Source organism: Macaca mulatta, chromosome 11 (assembly GCF_049350105.2).
Source record: "Macaca mulatta isolate MMU2019108-1 chromosome 11, T2T-MMU8v2.0, whole genome shotgun sequence".
Lineage (NCBI taxonomy): Eukaryota > Metazoa > Chordata > Mammalia > Primates > Cercopithecidae > Macaca > Macaca mulatta.
The window spans coordinates 60,299,638-60,316,952 of NC_133416.1; the positions used below are offsets into that span (position 1 = coordinate 60,299,638).

Below are 17,315 nucleotides of genomic sequence, written 5' to 3' on the forward strand. Positions count from 1 at the left end.
ACATTTAAATGTTTTTTTTAAACATTTGTGGCCAGGCATGGTGGTTCACGCCTATAATCCCAGCACTTTGGGAGGCCGAGGCAGGTGGATCACCTGAGGTCAGGAGTTCAAGACCAGCATGGCATTGAACCCCATCTCTACTAAAAATACAAAAATTAGCCAGACATATTGATGCACGCCTATAATCCCAGCTACTCGGGAGGCTGAGGCATGAGAATCACTCGAACCCAGGAGGTAAAAGTTGCAGTGAGCCAAGATTGTGCCATTGTACTCCAGCCAGGGTGACAGAGTGAGACTCTGTCTCAAAAAAGAAAAAAAAAAAAAATGGCCGGGTACAGTGGCTCACACCTGTAATCCCAACACTTTGGGAGGCTGAGGCAGGCAGATCACCTGAGGTCAGGAGTTTGAGACCAGCCTGACCAACATGGAGAAACCCCGTCTCTACTAAAAATACAAAATTAGCCAGGCCTGGTGGCACATGCCTGTAATCCCAGCTACCTGGGAGGCTGAGGCAAGAGAATCGCTTGAACCTGGGAGGTGGAGGTTGCGGTGTGCTGAGATTGCACCATTGCACTCCTGCCTGGGCAACAGGAGTGAAACTCCATCTCAAAAAAAAAAAAAAAAAAAAATTTACATTTATATTTATTTATTTATTATTTTTGAAATCACACCACTGCACTCCAGCCTGGGTGACTGAGTGAGACTCTGTCTCAAAAACTATTAAAAAATAAAAATAAATAAAATTGTACAGATGGTGCCAAAATGCCCTCCAAGGTGGCTGTAGCAGTTACATACCCCTCAAAGTGGAGGAGTGTGCTAATGTCCCCTCATCCCCACTACTCACAGCCTTCACCAGTGCCTCTCCCCTCCTCAGCCTCTCCCTGCACAGACCCTTACAGCCCACAGGAACCTTCCACACTACAGTGCAGGCCCCCAGCACCCTCCCTGTGGTGCTGCCTGGGACTCGCTCTCACTCAGTCCTGCCTCTCAGAATCCAACCCGGCATAGGTGTCTGGGCAGAGCCCCAGAAAGCAATGTAGTGTCCTCACCCCCAGGTTCCCCACAGTCACTTCAGCCCACAGGGGAAGATGGGCATGGAGATGAGAGGGATGAAGGGTGCCTTGAGCAGGGAGAGCCCCAATAACCCTCCAAGAAGGTTGGAGGCTCCATCACCCCAGCGAGCCTCACTTACTCACCTCAGCCTCAGCCATACCAATCTGCCTCTCCAGATCCTCGGGGACCATTTTCCCTCTGAAAAAGAAAATGCAGAGGGTACAGCAGGGACAGGTTGTCTGTTGAAGGCAGGGTAAGGTGGGGTTAGCAATGCAGAGATGACAGTGCTAGTTTTTCCCTCAGGGATTGAAACAGATCTCAGGGCAGAGGTGGGGGACGCTGGCAGGCTCTGGTAGACCAGAACAGCAATTCTACTGAACAGCGAGGGGAGAGAGGTCCACCAGCGGTAAAGGGCCCGATGCCAGAGCATTCTGGCAGCAGGAAGGTACTCTGTGCCAAGCTGGGTCACAGCCATGTGGGCAGAAGGACCTTCACCTCTCATCAGCCTTGACTACTCGGACACTGTCGGTGCCAAGTCCCAGAAACGCAGCTCCCTTCTGGATGGAGTAGTGACACTGCGGGGGAAGGCAGAGGGCAGGTTAGCACAACTTGATTGGGGAGGGGAGAGAAGGTAAAAGTCAAGTGTGAGCTCCAACAGATGGGATCCTGTAGACAAGGGCTTCTCAAATGTTAGCGTGCATACGAATCGCCTGGATGTCTGGTTAAAATGCAAGTTCAGGTCCACTAGGTCTGAGGTCTGGGGTGAGGCTCGAGATTCTGCATTTCTTTTTTTTTTTTTTAGACAGAGTTTCCCTCTGTTGCCCAGGCTGGAGTGCAGTCGTGCCATCTCAGCTCACTGCAACCTCCACCTCCCAGGCTCAAGAAATTCTCATGCCTCAGCCTCCTAAGCAGCTGGGAATCCAGGTGCCCACCACTATGCCTAGCTAATTTTTTGTATTTTAGTAGAGAAGGGGTTTCACCATGTTTCCCAGGGTGGTATCAAACTCCTGAGCTCAGGCAATCCGCCCACCTCAGCCTCTCAAGTGCTGGGATTATAGGCGTGAGTCACCGCGCCCAGTCAGATTCTGCATTTCTAACAAGCCCCAGGTCATACCAATGCTGCTGGTCCACAGACCACACTCTTGAGTAGGAAGAGTATGGACTGTGTCCACTGTACTCACGGCCCCTCCTCTGCCCCCAAACAGAAGGCAATGTGAACAGGAGCAGTTACTGGCCTCCTTGACTGGAAGGAAGCACATCCGCCTGGGGGCAGGCTGGCCTTGCAGGATGTGGGGAGGGCAGGGAGAAGACCTGGAAGGTCTCTACTTAGCTGGCTGGAGATTAGAATCAGGAGCCCAGGGTTGGGCCTGTGCCTCTTCCCCACCTCCTTCGATGTGAATAGTGCCAGGGGCGGCAGTGTGCGGAGGCCCCTCTGCTTGCAATCCGGGTAGCGCTGATAGCGGGCCAGATTTACAGCATACATGTTGGAGATGGAGCCACCTGTCATAGGGAGGGGGCGGTGGCAAGAGGAAGGAGCACTGGGTCAAGACTGGAGCTTGCCTCCCCTTCCCTTTCCACCAGAAGAGCTCATCAAAGCAGCAGGTATGACTGGCTCCGAGGCCACAATTCCCAGGATCATGCCATCTCAGAATGGATCCAGGATCAGATCCTCTTGACCACACCCCTCCACACCCGGGGCTGCCCCCAAGAGACAGCACCCATCCAGAGACAGCAGGAACTAGACCAGTGATCCCAGGGAACAGTGACAAACATGAGCAGGAAGGGACGAGACAGCCTCCTCCCTGGTCTGGCCTGGGTCCAGCTGGAGAGGAATCAAAGAGGAATCATCCCTCCCTGCCAGATGCTTAGAGCAAGAGAACGGTGCAGAAGGAGGAACCCATAAAAAGGGCAAAGAAAGGTCCCCCTCATTCTCACAAACCAGGGCAGAAGATTCCATCCCCAGAGCTCCAGCCCACCAGGGCCCGCAGTTTCCTCAGCACCTCCTCTTCCATGAGCACAAACACGGGGGCGATTTCATAAGTGTACCTGCCAGGAGAGAGAGCGACGAGAAAGGAAAGATGGGGAGGGACTGCCCAGACAGGCCCTTAAACTGCACAGGAGTCAGAAAAAGGAGGCAATGAACAGTGAGCGAAGGAAGAGTCCAAGGAGAAGAACAAGTTGGTGACAGAACCAGGGAAGCAAGAAAGAGAAAACAGAGGTCAGGAGGCCTGAGAAAGTTTGGAGAAAGGGGGTCCAAAGGATACAAGGAAAAACTCTCTGCCGATAGGGATTCCTAGAAGCAGTAGAGAGAGGGCAGAACCATTCTCCTCCCCTACCCCTCAGGCACCTCTCCAGCAAACCTAAATCCTTTGTGGGGTGGTAGAGGGGCCGTGGGATGCTCACTGGCTGGTGTTGAGGCTCTCAGTGATAATGCGCCCGGCCAGAGCATGGGGATCCAACCCTGAGAAGAGCTGGTTGAAGAACCGAGGGTGACCTGGAGAAGGAGAGTACGCCAGGGAGCTCAGAGCAGAGTTCAGGGCAAACTCCCAAGTCTCCTTCCCAAAGAAGCCAGGGCCCACCAGTCTTGACACTGTAGCGAATCACAGTCCGACACCGCTCCAGGATCTGCTCCTGCGACTCGCCCTGGCTCCGCAGCTCCAAATCCAGCAGCTGCTTCAGCTCCTCAGGCTCCTTCCACTCACAGACCTAGGAAGAGAGCCAGGGCTGCTGGGGGCCTGGGATGCCTGTGGACTGACTGTCAAAACACACCTCCACAGACACGAGACACGGCCAATCTGCACTAAAAACAACTTTGGGATATTTCCAAAGTAAAACTCTGAAAATGAGCAAGAGTAGTGAACACAGTAAGACTCAGAATGTAAATCCCTGAGGTACCCGGGGGGACAGGGATGAATTCTGGGGAGAAACCTTATCAAAAGGAGGAAAGTTCTGAGCCAGATTTGGAAAGAAAAAGAGAAGGCTTGGGCCGGGCGTGGTGGCTTACGCCTGTAACCTCAGCACTTTGGGAGGCCTAGGCAGGCAGATTACCTGAGGTCAGGAGTTCAAGACCAGCCTGGCTAACATGGTGAAACCCCATCTCTACTAAAAATACAAAAATTAGCCGGGCGTGGTGGCACATGCCTGTAATCCCAGCTACTCGGGAGGCTGAGGCAGGAGAACTGCTTGAGCCCAGGAGACGGAGGTTGCAGTGACCTGAGATCGTGCCACTGCACTCCAGCCTGGCCGACATAGTGAGACTCTGTCAAAAAAAAAAAAAAAAAAAGACAGGAAGGAAGGAAGGAAGGAAGGAAGGAAGGAAGGAAAGAAAGAAAGGAGGCTGGCTTGATGGGAAGGAGGAGGGGGAAAGGACTCACCTTCTGGGAGGCACTGGTTCCTTTCTGAATGGCCTCATCCACAACAACCCCAAACACGGCCCGGAGCAAGGCTTCCACAGCCACTGGGTCCCCAGCAAGGGAGGGGAGTGCTTCTGAGTCAGCCATCAGGATCTGTGGCAGAGCAGAGTCATTGCCTACTCAGCCTGTGAACCCTACCTGGACCTACCCAGCAGGAGCCTCATCTTCCAAACGGACCTGAGGCCCAAGTCCTGCAGCTCAGTCTCAGCCTCCAGTGCACAGACAAGGGCAAGTGAGAGTGCCCAGGGAGAAAGCCAGTGGGAACAGGAGGGAAAGAAAACGCAGACAGTGCTGAGCAGGTGGACTCTAGTGGCCATTTCCACCTAAGGCAGAGACAAACTTACCTCTCTGCTCAGGAGAGCCAGAGGCAGGGTGCAAAGGTAGCTCCTCAGAACAGTGGGACCAAGACGGCAGAGGGAGTGGGGTGAAAACAGCAGTCACATGGCCATAATTCTCATGACCTTTGCCCCAAAGAGAACTTTGACAGATTTGGGATAGGGACAGCAGGGTGAGGTGAAGCTCCCTGAATAATCATTAGCTGACAGAAGGAGATGGGAAATCAGATGAAAGGCAAAACCCATGCTGCATTAACCCCACGGTGGCGAGAACCAGAGGGCCAGCGCAAAAGAGGGGACCCGCACTGTGCATCCCAGGGCCCAGCATGGGGGTGTCTTGAGGGCAGACAAGGGCCTGAGAAACTGCCACAGGTGACCCTGGAGACTGAGGCGGAGGGCGCCTGAGAGGCAGGGACGTAAAATCCCCCCACCTTTTTATTTTTTGAGATGGAGTCTCACTCTGTTACCCAGGCTGGAGTGCAGTGGCACAGTCCTGGCTCACTGCAACCTCTGCCTCCTAGGTTCAAGAGATTCTCCTGCCTCAGCCTCCCAAGTACCTGGGACTACAGGCGTGCACTACCACACCCGACTAATTTTAGTACTTTTAGTAGAGACAGGGTTTAGCCATGTTGGTCAGGCTGGTCTCGAACTCCTGACCTCAGGTGATCCACCCGCCTCAGCCTCCCAAAGTGCTGGGATTACAGGCGTGAGCCACCATGCAGGCCGACATAAAATCCTTTAAGCAGGCCTCAGAGGCCAACCTCTTTTGCATCCCAACCCCCAGAGTCTTTTCAGAACTGCCCTGCTTTCTAAAGCCCTCTCCTAGAGCAGGAAGGAAAGGGGTTATATTGAGGAAGCATTTGCTAAACAAGTGCGATCCTGTGCCTTCCGGGCGGGGAGTCCTGTTTGTAGTGAGCACCAACTGTGTTCACCACATGGTGCTGAGGACTGAGAACGCCTCCTCACCCCACTGGGAGGACACAGACACATGTGCAACAGTTACAGACCAGGCCATGGCTGGATGCCGACCCTAGGTCTCCTCGGAATTCAGGAAAGAAGGAGATGGATGGAGGCTGAAGGCTGAGAAAGACTTGCAGTGGGAATGCAGATGGATCCTAAGAGAGGGCAAGAGAAATGGGGTGGGTGACTGGAAGGAAGAAAAGCATTCCGGGGTAAGAGGAGGAAAGCCATGAGCTTACAGCGGAAATGAATAGGACTTATCCTGAGGTCAGTGGCAACACAGGGCTGGCGGGAGCATGGGAGTGAAGGCAGGGTGGGCAGAGTTTTGTGAGCACATGAGGAGTCATGAGTGCCAGGCAGGCCAAGGAATCAACATTTTATCCTACAGAAAATGGGAAGTCACTTAAAGATTGTGTGACAAGGAATAATGTAGTACAATGGATGCTCTCAGAAGACCAATTTATAGCAGTAGGATGCAGAAGAATTAACAGGCTCTTGCAGTAAATAAGGCAAGAGGCGATCCACACTTGAATAAGAGTGATGATGGTAGGAAATGACAGAGAGAACAATCTGCAGGCGTGCTCATTCTCTGGATTGTGCTGAATTCAACACTTAGGGGAGCTACGTTGTAGGAGAAGGAAGACTCAAAGATGATCCTGGGATTTCAAGCCTGGAAGACTGGAAAAATAATGGCACCCCTCAAAGAAACAGGGATGCAGAAAGGGGAAACTGGATAGAAATAAACTGGTATTGCTTGGAAATACTCATCTGAGTGGAGGTCTTCTGGGACTACAGATGGCAAACTGTTTTCCATACATCCTATGGGAGGGGGTCAGGCCCACAGCTCTGATGAGATGCTAGAATGGAAAGCAGGTTTGAGAGTCAGGGTATAGCTGAAGCCTTGTGATGGGCTCCATTCCCTAAAGGAGAGAGAATTCAGAGAGATGGATGGGAGGAGGGAGCAAACACCAAGGCCTGGGGGACCCTCCAAATGACAGGGCAAGAAGATCAAGAAAATCTGGAAAGGGAGCAACCATCCTCAAAATGGGATGGTCTAATATAATCCACTGCCAACAGTCACTAGACCTCACACATGATGTGTGGTGCACACATCATGCATCACGTAACGACGTTTCAGTCAACGAGGCTGCAGTGAGCTGAGATCGCACCACTGCACTCCAGCCTGGGTGACAGAGTGAGACTCTGTCTCAAAAATAAATAAATATTAAAAAATAAAGTGGACAATTATGTGGTTTTTCATATATTCACAAAGTTGTTGCAACCATCATCACTGTCTAATGCCAGAACATTTTCAGCACCCAAAAAAAACCCTCAATAGCAGTCATTTCCCATTCTTCCCTTCCCCGACCCCTGGCAACTACTAATCTACTTTGTTTCTATAGATTTGTCTAGTCTGGCCATTTCATATAAAAGGTGTCATATAATATGTGGTCTTTTGTGACTGGCTTCTTGTGCTTAGCATAATGCCTTTAAGGTTCATCCAAGTTGCAGCACGTACCAGTATTTCTTTGTATGGCCAAATAATATCTCATTATATGGATACACCACATTTTATCTATTCATTTATCAGTTGATAGACGTTTGAGTTGTTTCCACTTTTTGGCTATTATGAATAATGCTGCTGTGAACATCTGTGTACAAGTTTTTGTGTGAACATATGTTTTCAATTCTGTTGAGTGTATACCTAGTAGTGCTGGAATTGCTGTGTCACAGGGTAACTCTATATATAACCCTTTGAGGAACTGCCAAACTGTTTTCCAAGGTGACTGGACCATTTTACACTCCCATCAGCAGTGTATAAGGGTTCCAGTTTCTCCACAACCTTGCCAACACTTATTATTGTCTTTGTTATCACAGACATCTGCGTTTTTAATTTTTATAGGGATTGCCTACATCCATAAAGGTTGTACCAATGTATGAAAGTCCCTGCATCCTCAGCCTTAGCAACAGAGTATGCTATCAAACTTTTGAAACTGGGGACTAAAAAATGGTATCTCAGGGTTTTAATTTAGTTGAATGCCTGCATTAGTCAGTTTTGCCATTATCAACAAATGCCTTCAGAATCCCACAGAGGTTTATTTCTCTTTCATGGTTTACATTGGTAGTGGTGTTGGCTACAGTTCTGATTCATGTGCCTTTATTACAAGACCTAGTCTGAAGTAACTGCCCTCATTTGGGACACATTGTTTTAACGGCAGGGCAAAAGAACAAAAGGCAGAGAAAACCACCCACTCACTCTTAAAGCTGCTGCTCAGACCTGGCATATGGCATATCTGCTTATACTCACTTGACCAAGACCACACAGCCAAGTACTAGGGAAGTGGGGTGAGGACGTATATTGCTCCCACAGAGGGCACTGCAAAGGGCATGGCAATGGGGGAAAATATAAACTTCTCTTACAAGATCATTGGGCACGAGCCCATAGTAGGATTTTTCGTTGTTGTTGAGACAGAGTCTCACTCTGTCACCTAGGCTGGAGTGCAATGGCACGATCTTGGCTCATTGCAACCTCCAACTCCTGGGTTCAAGCAATTCTTCTGCCTCAGCCTCCTGAGTAGGTGGGATTACAGGCGCAAGTCACCACGCCCAGCTAATTTTTGTAGTTGTAGTAGAGATGGGGTTTCACCATGTTGGCCAGGCTGGTCTTGAACTCCTGAGCTCAACACCTGCCCACCTCGGCCTCCCAAAGGGCTGGGATTACAGGTGTGAGTCACGGTGCCCAGCCTCATAGTAGGGTTTTGCATTGTCTCACCTCAGCCTGCACCGCCCTCCTCCCTCATTTCCAGATTTCTGAGTATGAACCACTGAGTATGAACATCCTTCTCCCTCACGGATGCCCTCTTGATTATCCCTTCTCATTTTTTCAAATCTGCATCCTACCTCTTTCTCACAGCATTTTACATTGTTCAAACCTCACAACACACCCGCCTCCAGCCACCTCCTCTTCACAGCCAATCTTCTTCAAAGGGTTATCTCCAAGTAGCTTCCACCTTCAAGGTCACCAAGAATTTCCCTGCCTCCAAACCCAATGGACACACATCTCATCTTTATCCTGTTTGACACCTCTGGAGCCATCCAACATAGTTTGCCACTACATCTTGAAACATATTCTTTAACTGGCTTCCATATTACTACCCTAGTTTGTCCCCTCTCTCTGGCCATTCCTAGCTTCCCATGAATTTTCACCTTCCTCTGGCCCTCCTTTAAATGCTGGAGTTCCTCAGGGTTCTGTCCCAGGGCCTCTTTCCTCTGCATCTGTACCTACTCCTGGGCAAGCTTATCCATGCCCAGGGCTATCTGCTGGTGACCCCCTCCCTCTCAGACCTCTCCTGAGCTCCAAATCCCTGATGCCACCTGCCTGACCTGGAATTCCCACAGGCACTTCACACTCCAAAAATGAGTTCCTTATCAGCTCTCTGAAATCTGCTCTTCTTCTTGGGTTCCCCAGCTCGGTGAATCGCACAATCTTCTACTGGTTGCTCAAACCAGGGATTTTAACTGATACTGAACTGATTTTCCCATATATATATATATACATATATACATGTACATATATATACACACATATATACATGTACATATATATATATATATATATATTTTTTTTTTTTTTTAAGAGATAAGGTCTTTCTCACTCTGTCATCCAGGCTGAAGTGTGGTGGCATGATGTTGGATCACTGCAGCCTCAAACTCCTGGCCTCAAGCAATTCTCCTCAGCCTCCCTCCTGGGATTATAGGCATGAGCCACCATGCCGGGCCTTTTTATTTAACCTTTTTATTTAATCTTCAAAGGTTGTTACATTTTCTCTCTCTTCTCCAACACAACACTGAAACCTGTCAATCAACACAACACCAACACCTGGATAGCTTCACTTTTTTCCTCTGGGGCATGTTCTAATTTTTTTTCCTTAAAAATATAGTACTTTAGGCCGGGCGCGGTGGCTCAAGCCTGTAATCCCAGCACTTTGGGAGGCCGAGACGGGCGAATCACGAGGTCAGGAGATCGAGACCATCCTGGTTAACACGGTGAAACCTCGTCTCTACTAAAAATACAAAAAACTAGCCGGGCGAGGTGGCGGGCGCCTGTAGTCCCAGCTACTCGGGAGACTGAGGCAGGAGAATGGCGTAAACCTGGGAGGCGGAGCTTGCAGTGAGCTGAGATCCGGCCACTGTACTCCAACCTGGGTGGCAGAGCGAGACTCCGTCTCAAAAAAAAAAAAAATATATATATATATATATATATATATAGTACTTTAGGCCGGACGCGGTGGCTCAAGCCTGTAATCCCAGCACTTTGGGAGGCCAAGATGGGCGGGTCACGAGGTCAGGAGATCAAGACCATCCTGGCGAACACGGTGAAACCCCATCTCTACTAAAAAATACAAAAAAAACTAGCCGGGCGAGGTGGCGGGTGCCTGTAGTCCCAGCTACTCGGGAGGCTGAGGCAGGAGAATGGCGTAAACCCGGGAGGCGGAGCTTGCAGTGAGCTGAGATCCGGCCACTGCACTCCAGCCTGGGCGACAGAGTGAGACTCCGTCTCAAAAAAAAATAAAAATAAAAATAAATATAGTACTCTAGAGCTGGGTGCAGTGGCTTATGCCTGTAATCCCAAGACTTTCAAAGGCCAAAGCGGGCAGATCATGAGGGCAGGAGTTCGAGACCAGCCTGGCCAATATGGTAAAACCCCGTCTCTACTAAAAATATAAAAAGTTAGCCAGGTGCAATGGCACGTGCCTGTTGCCCCAGTTACTCAGGAAGCTGAGGCAGGAGAATTGCTTGAACCTGGGAGGCAGAGGATGCAGTGAGCCAAGATCACGCCACTGCACTCCAACCTGGGGGACAGAGCGAGACTCCGTCTCAAAAAAAAAAAAAGAAAGAAAAGAAAAATACAAAAATTAGCTGGGCGTAGTGGTACTCACTGTGGTTCTAGCTACTCCAGGGGCTGAGGCGGGAAGATCACTTCAGCCTCGAAAAACAGGAGGCAGAGGTTGCAGTGAGCTGAGATCTCACACCACTGCATTCAGCCTGGGTGACAGTCAGACCATGCCTCAAAACAAAACAAAACAAAACGAGCATTTTCCTTTAAAGGAAAAGTGGTAGCTTTACAGTGAGAAAACCTGGTGGACACCACTTTGCCCAAGTAATCATCACCAATAAGGCAACAGGCCGACATCATGGGCCTCCTGATATGAAACGCTCAACATCACTTATATAGTATTTCTGCCAAAAATGCAGGACCCAAATCTAATTGGGACACAAAATATATATCTAAATTGAGGGTCATTCTATAAAACATCTACTCTGTACTCTTCAAAAATTTCAATGTCATGAAAATTAAAGGGAATATGAGGAACTGCTCCAGACTGAAGGAGACTAGAGGTATTACGACCAAAAGGAATATGTAATCTTAGACTGGCTACTGGATAAGGAAGAAAAATTCCTGCTATAAAGACCATTACTAGGGCCAGGTGCAGCGGCTCACACCTGTAATCCCAGCACTTTCAGAGGCTGAGACAGGCGGATCACATGAGGTCAGGAGTTCGAGACCAGCATGGCCAACATGGTGAAACCCCATCTCTACTAAAAATAAAAAAATTAGCTGGGCATGGTGGCATGCGTCTGTAATCCCAGCTACTCGGGAGGCTGAGGCAGGAGAATCTCTTGAACCTGGGAAGTGGAGGCTGCAGTGAGTCGAGATCACAACACTGCACTCTAGCCCGGTCATCACAGCAAGACGCCATCTCAAGAAGAAAAAAAAAAAATTATTGGAACAACTGGTGGAATCTAACTATGGATGGTATTATAAATATTAGTATTCTACCAGTGTTAAATTTCTTGAATCTGATAACTGTATTGTGGTTATGTAAGAGAACGTTCTTATTCTTAGAAAACATGCTAAAAGAGCATAATGTCTGCAACTTTCAGACAGTTCAGAAAAAGACAACCCTATTTGTATATATGCATAGGCATTTATTTGTAATATGTTTATTGACATATGATTCACATACCATGAAGTTCACCCTTTAAAAGTAATTCAGTGGTTTTTAGTATAAAACTATGCACTGATCACAACTATTTGATTTCAGAACACTTTCATCACCCCAAAAAGAAACTCCATACCTATTAGCAGTCACTCTCCATGCATTTTTGAAAATACTGAAAAAGAAGGAAAAATACTTCAAAATATTCATTTGTGGCTATTTCTGGGTGTTGTTACTATGGATGATTTTTAAGTTTCTTATTTATACATATCTATATATTTATAACTTTATACAATCATTTCACATTGCTTATGGAATTAAAATAAAGGTTATTTTTAAACAATATAAAAATTGGCTGGGCGCGGTGGCTCACGCCTGTAATTCCAGCACTTTGGGAGGCTGAGGTGGGTGGATCACCTGAGGTCAGGGGTTTGAGACCAACCTGGCCAACATGGCAAAGCCCCATTTCTACTAAAAACACAAAAATTAGCTGGGAGTGGCAGCAGGTGCCTGTAATCCCAGCTACTCAGGAGGCTGAGGCAGGATTCACTTGAACCTGTGAGGTGGAGGTTGCAGTGAGCCAAGATGGCACCACTGCACTCCAGCCTCGGCGACAGAGTGGGACTCCATTTCAAAAATATATACATATGGAGGAATTAAGGGGGTACAAGAATTCTAAAATATACAAGTCATCAGGCTCAAGGAATGTCCCTTGCACATTATGTGATTTCCCAACTCCTCAATCCACTGTTATCAAAGGTCTAATGGAAGGCAAAGGGAGCCACACACTGCTCATCTCTATTACACAACCCCTCAACCCCCGCTGGCTCTCAGGGAAGGGAATGGGTTCAGTTTGTTCAGCAAACATTGACTGAGTGTCCTCTACTTCTGAGTGCCTGGCTGGCATTATCCTAGGTGCTGCATCTGCCCTGCGGGCTCCAGCTAACAGGCTGGCAAGAGAGACCTGCATGTAAAATAAAGGGAAATTGCCATAAGAGGGAGTTGAGGGGTCACCATGGAAAGGCAGGAAAGTTCAACTGGCCCAGGGCAGGCTTCAAGGAGAAAACACTAAGGCTCTCCTTAAGGCAACAGAGAGCTGGTGCAGGAAAAAACTCAGAAGTAATCATTACAATGCTATTTGAATAAGTGATGGAGTGGGCCTGAGGGAAGAGGGAGTTAGGTAAGGTCACATAGGAGGACGCCTGCCTGGGGACAAAGGGATCTAGGCAGTTGTCTCCTGAAGCGCTCTCAGCCAGGTTTATGGTTAGAAAGTTAAAGTACTCTGTGCTATCTCCCAATCAACAAACCCCAATGGCTCCACGCCCACATTAAGAGAGGTACAAACTCCAAACCCTCCTATGTATATAATCTTTTCTCTGCTTCTAGACTGTACTTTCCTGGGTGGAGAGAACTAAGTCTTCTCCTTCATTAAGTAAACTAATAGAAAACAGGGACCCCTCAAATGTTAATTTCCATCTTCTTGATTGTCCTCTCCCCTCCCCCAGGGACTTGCACAGAGGCATTACATAGACATTTGTTGAATCAATGATTTACAGGTACTAGAAAAAATGCTGCATTCTACTTACATTTGACTTGTATCAACCAAGAATCTGTAGTAACGATAACAGATTTGCAAAGGGGGCTTTTTCTTCTCATTTATTATCTCATTTGACCTTCACAGTAGTACGAGAAATTAGCCTAAAGAGGTATTTATTCATTCTTGTTTTCAAGATGAGGATTTTTGGCTGAAAGAAGGTCAACTAGTTTGCCCAAAATTACAAAAGTGACATGGGAACAAGCCTAGATCGCTGACTTTCTGACTTTAGGCTACCTCTTCCACTGCATCACTGGTCCGTGTGGCATTTCTCACTATTTCTCACCTCTGACAAAAATTAACTGCAGCTAAGATAAAGACAGAAACTGAAAATATACAACCATAAGAATACCAGAAAGGGGAGGGGCGGGCGCAGTGGCTCATGCCTATAATCCCAGCACTTGGGAGGCTGAGGCAGGTGGATCACCTGACGTCACCTGAAGTCAGGAGTTCGAGACCAGTCTGACAAACATGGTGAAACCCCGTCTCTACTAAAAATACAAAAATTAGCCGGGTGTGGTGGCACATGCCTGTAATTCCAGCTACTTGGGAGGCTGAGGCAGGAGAATCACTTGAACCCAGGAGGTGGAGGTTGCAGTGAGCCAAGATCACACCATTGCATTTCAGCCTGGGCAGCAAGAGTGAAATTCCATCTCAAAAAAAAAAAAAAAGAATACCAGAAGGGGCTGGGCGCGGTGGCTCATGCCTGTAATCCCAGCACTTTGGGAGGCGGACAGGTCAGGAGATAAGACCATCCTGGCCAACATGATGAAACTCCAGTCTATACTAAAAATACAAAAATTAGCTGGGCGTGGTGGTGCGTGGCTGTAATCCCAGCTACTCGGGAGGCTAAGGCAGAAGAATCGCTTGAACCAAGGAGTCGGAGGTTGCAGTGAGCTGAGATCATGCCACTGCACTCTAGCCTGGCGATAGACAAGACTCTGTCTCAAGAAAAAAAAAAAAAAAAGAAAAAAAAAAAAAGAAAAGAATACCAGAAGGAAGTACAGGGAAATATTTAATAATATTGAGGTATCATGTCACAAAAACCCAAGAGCCACAGGTAGATTTGACAATGTAAAACTTTTTAAATTCTGCATAAAGACACCATTAAAGTGGTTAAGGATAATGCCTGGCTTTATTTTTCCCACTCATTATTTTATCCAATCAATATTTTTCAGAATGTTTTTTGCTGTCCTTGCAATTATTCTTTTCCATGTAAATTTTTTTTTTTTTTTTTTTTTTTTTTGAGACGGAGTCTCGCTCTGTCGCCCAGGCTGGAGTGCAGTGGCCGGATCTCAGCTCACTGCAAACTCTGCCTCCCGGGTTTAAGCCATTCTCCTGCCTCAGCCTCCTGAGTAGCTGGGACTACAGGCGCCCGCCACCTCGCCCGGCTAGTTTTTTGTATTTTTAGTAGAGACAGGGTTTCACTGTGTTAGCCAGGATGGTCTCGATCTCCTGACCTCGTGATCCACCCGTCTCGGCCTCCCAAAGTGCTGGGATTACAGGCTTGAGCCACCGCGCCCGGCCTCCATGTAAATTTTTAAATCAGCTCAAGTTCCATGTAAAATCTTGTTTTAATTGGCCGGGCGCGGTGGCTCAAGCCTGTAATCCCAGCACTCTGGGAGGCCGAGGCGGGCGGATCACGAGGTCAGGAGATCGAGACCATCCTGGCTAACACGGTGAAAACCCGTCTCTACTAAAAAAAAATACAAAAAACTAGCCGGGCGAGGTGGCGGGCGCCTGTAGTCCCAGCTATTTGGGAGGATGAGGCAGGAGAATGGCGTAAACCCGGGAGGCGGAGCTTGCAGTGAGCTGAGATCCGGCCACTGCACTCCAGCCCGGGCGACAGAGCGAGACTCCGTCTCAAAAAAAAAAAAAAAAATCTTGTTTTAATTACAGTTTGCTTTAACTTAATCTGTAGCAAAAACTGATGTCTCTACAATATTAAGTCTTCCTATTCATGAGCATAGTAAAACTCTCCATTTAATCAAACCCTTTAAATTTTTAAAAAAATTTATTTATTAATGGCAGGGCACGGTGGCTAACGTCTGTAATCCCAGCACTTCGGGAGGCTGAGACGGGCAGACCACGAGGTCAGGAGATGGAGACCATCCTGGCTAACACGGTGAAACCCCGTCTCTACTAAAAATACAAAAAATCAGCTGGGCATGGGGGCGGGCGCCTGTCCCAGCTACTCGGGAGGCTGAGGTAAGAGAATGGCATGACCCTGGGAGGTGGAGCTTGCAGTGAGCCAAGATCACGCCACTGCACTCCAGCCTGGGCGACAGAGCGAGACTCCGTCTCAAAAAAAAAGAAGAAAAATCATTATTTCAGAGATTAGGTTTTGCTGTATCACCCAGGCTAAAGTGCAGTAGCACAATCATGGCTTACTGCAGCCTCAAACTCTTGGGCTCAAACAATTCTCCCACCTCAGCCTCCTGAGTAGCTAGGACTACAGGCATGTGCCACCACGCCGGGTTAATGTTTTAATTTTTTGTAAACAGGGTCTCACTATGTTGCCCAGGCTGGTCTTAAACTCCTGGCTTCAAGCAATCCTCCCACCTCAGCCTCCCAAAGCACTGGGATTACAGGTGTGCGCTACCTCGCCTGGCCAAAATAGAATGTTTTTATTGTGAATTGGATTATTTATTCTATGGCATTTTAGTGTTGGTTATATTTTTTTTTTTTTTTTTGAGACGGAGTCTCGCTCTGTCGCCCAGGCTGGAGTGCAGTGGCCGGGTCTCAGCTCACTGCAAGCTCCGCCTCCTGGGTTCACGCCATTCTCCTGCCTCAGCCTCCCGAGTAGCTGGGACTACAGGCGCCCGCCACCTCGCCCGGCTAGTTTTTTGCACTTTTTAGTAGAGACGGGGTTTCACCATGTTAGCCAGGATGGTCTCGATCTCCTGACCTTGTGATCCGCCCGTCTCGGCCTCCCAAAGTGCTGGGATTACAGGCTTGAGCCACCGCACCCGGCCGGTTATATTCTTATATTTTATTTATATAATTTTTGTTCATTAATCTGACATCTGGTCATGTTGCTGAACTCCACAGTTCTGATACATTGTCAATCGTTTCTCTTTGTAAGATGAATATATAGGAAACCAAGGAGGCTTTAGGGTGACCAGGAGCTCTCCTAAAATATTAGTTTTAATAGTAAACATCGGCCGGGTGCGGTGGCTCAAGCCTGTAATCCCAGCACTTTGGGAGGCTGAGATGGGCGGGTCATGAGGTCAGGAGATCGAGACCATCCTGGCTAACACGGTGAAACTCTGTCTCTACTAAAAAAAATACAAAAAATAGGCCGGGCGCGGTGGCTCAAGCCTGTAATCCCAGCACTTTGGGAGGCCGAGATGGGCGGATCACGAGGTCAGGAGATCGAGAGACGATCCCAGCTAACACGGTGAAACCCCGTCTCTACTAAAAAATACAAAAAAAAAAAAAATAGCCGGGCGAGGTGGCGGGCGCCTGTAGTCCCAGCTACTCGGGAGGCTGAGGCAGGAGAATGGCGTAAACCCGGGAGGCGGAGCTTGCAGTGAGCTGAGATCCGGCCACTGCGCTCCAGCCTGGGTGACAGAGCAAGACTCCGTCTCAAAAAAAATAAAAATAAAAAAAAAATAAACTAGCCGGGCGAGGTGGCGGGCGCCTGTAGTCCCAGCTACTCGGGAGGTTGAGGCAGGAGAATGGCGTAAACCCGGGTGGCAGAGCTTGCAGTGAGCTGAGATCCGGCCACTGCACTACAGCCTGGGCGACAGAGCGAGACTCCGTCTCAAAAAAAAAAAAAAAAATAGTAAACATCCCTGACTTGTTCCTATCAAAGATAGTAATGTTGCAAATATTTTCCCATAAAGCATGACTTTTGTCTCAAAAGCTGAAAGATAAGTGAAAAACAAAGAGAAAATATTTTATATGCAGATGACAAAGAACAGCTATTAACCACAACACGGACAGGATTTCTACC

General features: G+C 48.2%; 1 protein-coding gene across 22 annotated transcripts in view; it reads right to left on the bottom strand.

Moving 5' to 3' along the window:
* CSAD (cysteine sulfinic acid decarboxylase) overlaps positions 1–17,315 on the bottom strand; it is a 33,538-nt gene that overhangs the window by 11,881 nt on the left and 4,342 nt on the right. For 17 of the 22 annotated variants that reach the window (XR_013401141.1, XR_013401142.1, XM_028829513.2 and 14 more), the window contains exons 2-8: positions 4,428–4,559; positions 3,633–3,759; positions 3,457–3,547; positions 2,993–3,099; positions 2,438–2,553; positions 1,549–1,628; positions 1,197–1,251 (exon numbers count right to left, since the gene is read on the bottom strand). Coding sequence is in view for 20 of the 22 variants with exons in the window: in XM_028829513.2 (XP_028685346.2) it covers positions 1,197–1,251; positions 1,549–1,628; positions 2,438–2,553; positions 2,993–3,099; positions 3,457–3,547; positions 3,633–3,759; positions 4,428–4,559 (708 nt within the window). In the remaining 2 variants the exon portion in view is untranslated. Of the gene's footprint in view, positions 1–1,196; positions 1,252–1,548; positions 1,629–2,437; positions 2,554–2,992; positions 3,100–3,456; positions 3,548–3,632; positions 3,760–4,427; positions 4,560–4,643; positions 6,619–17,315 lie in introns of those variants that run through there. The other 5 variants (XM_077954391.1, XM_077954386.1, XM_015151836.3 and 2 more) reach the window with 3 other exon arrangements.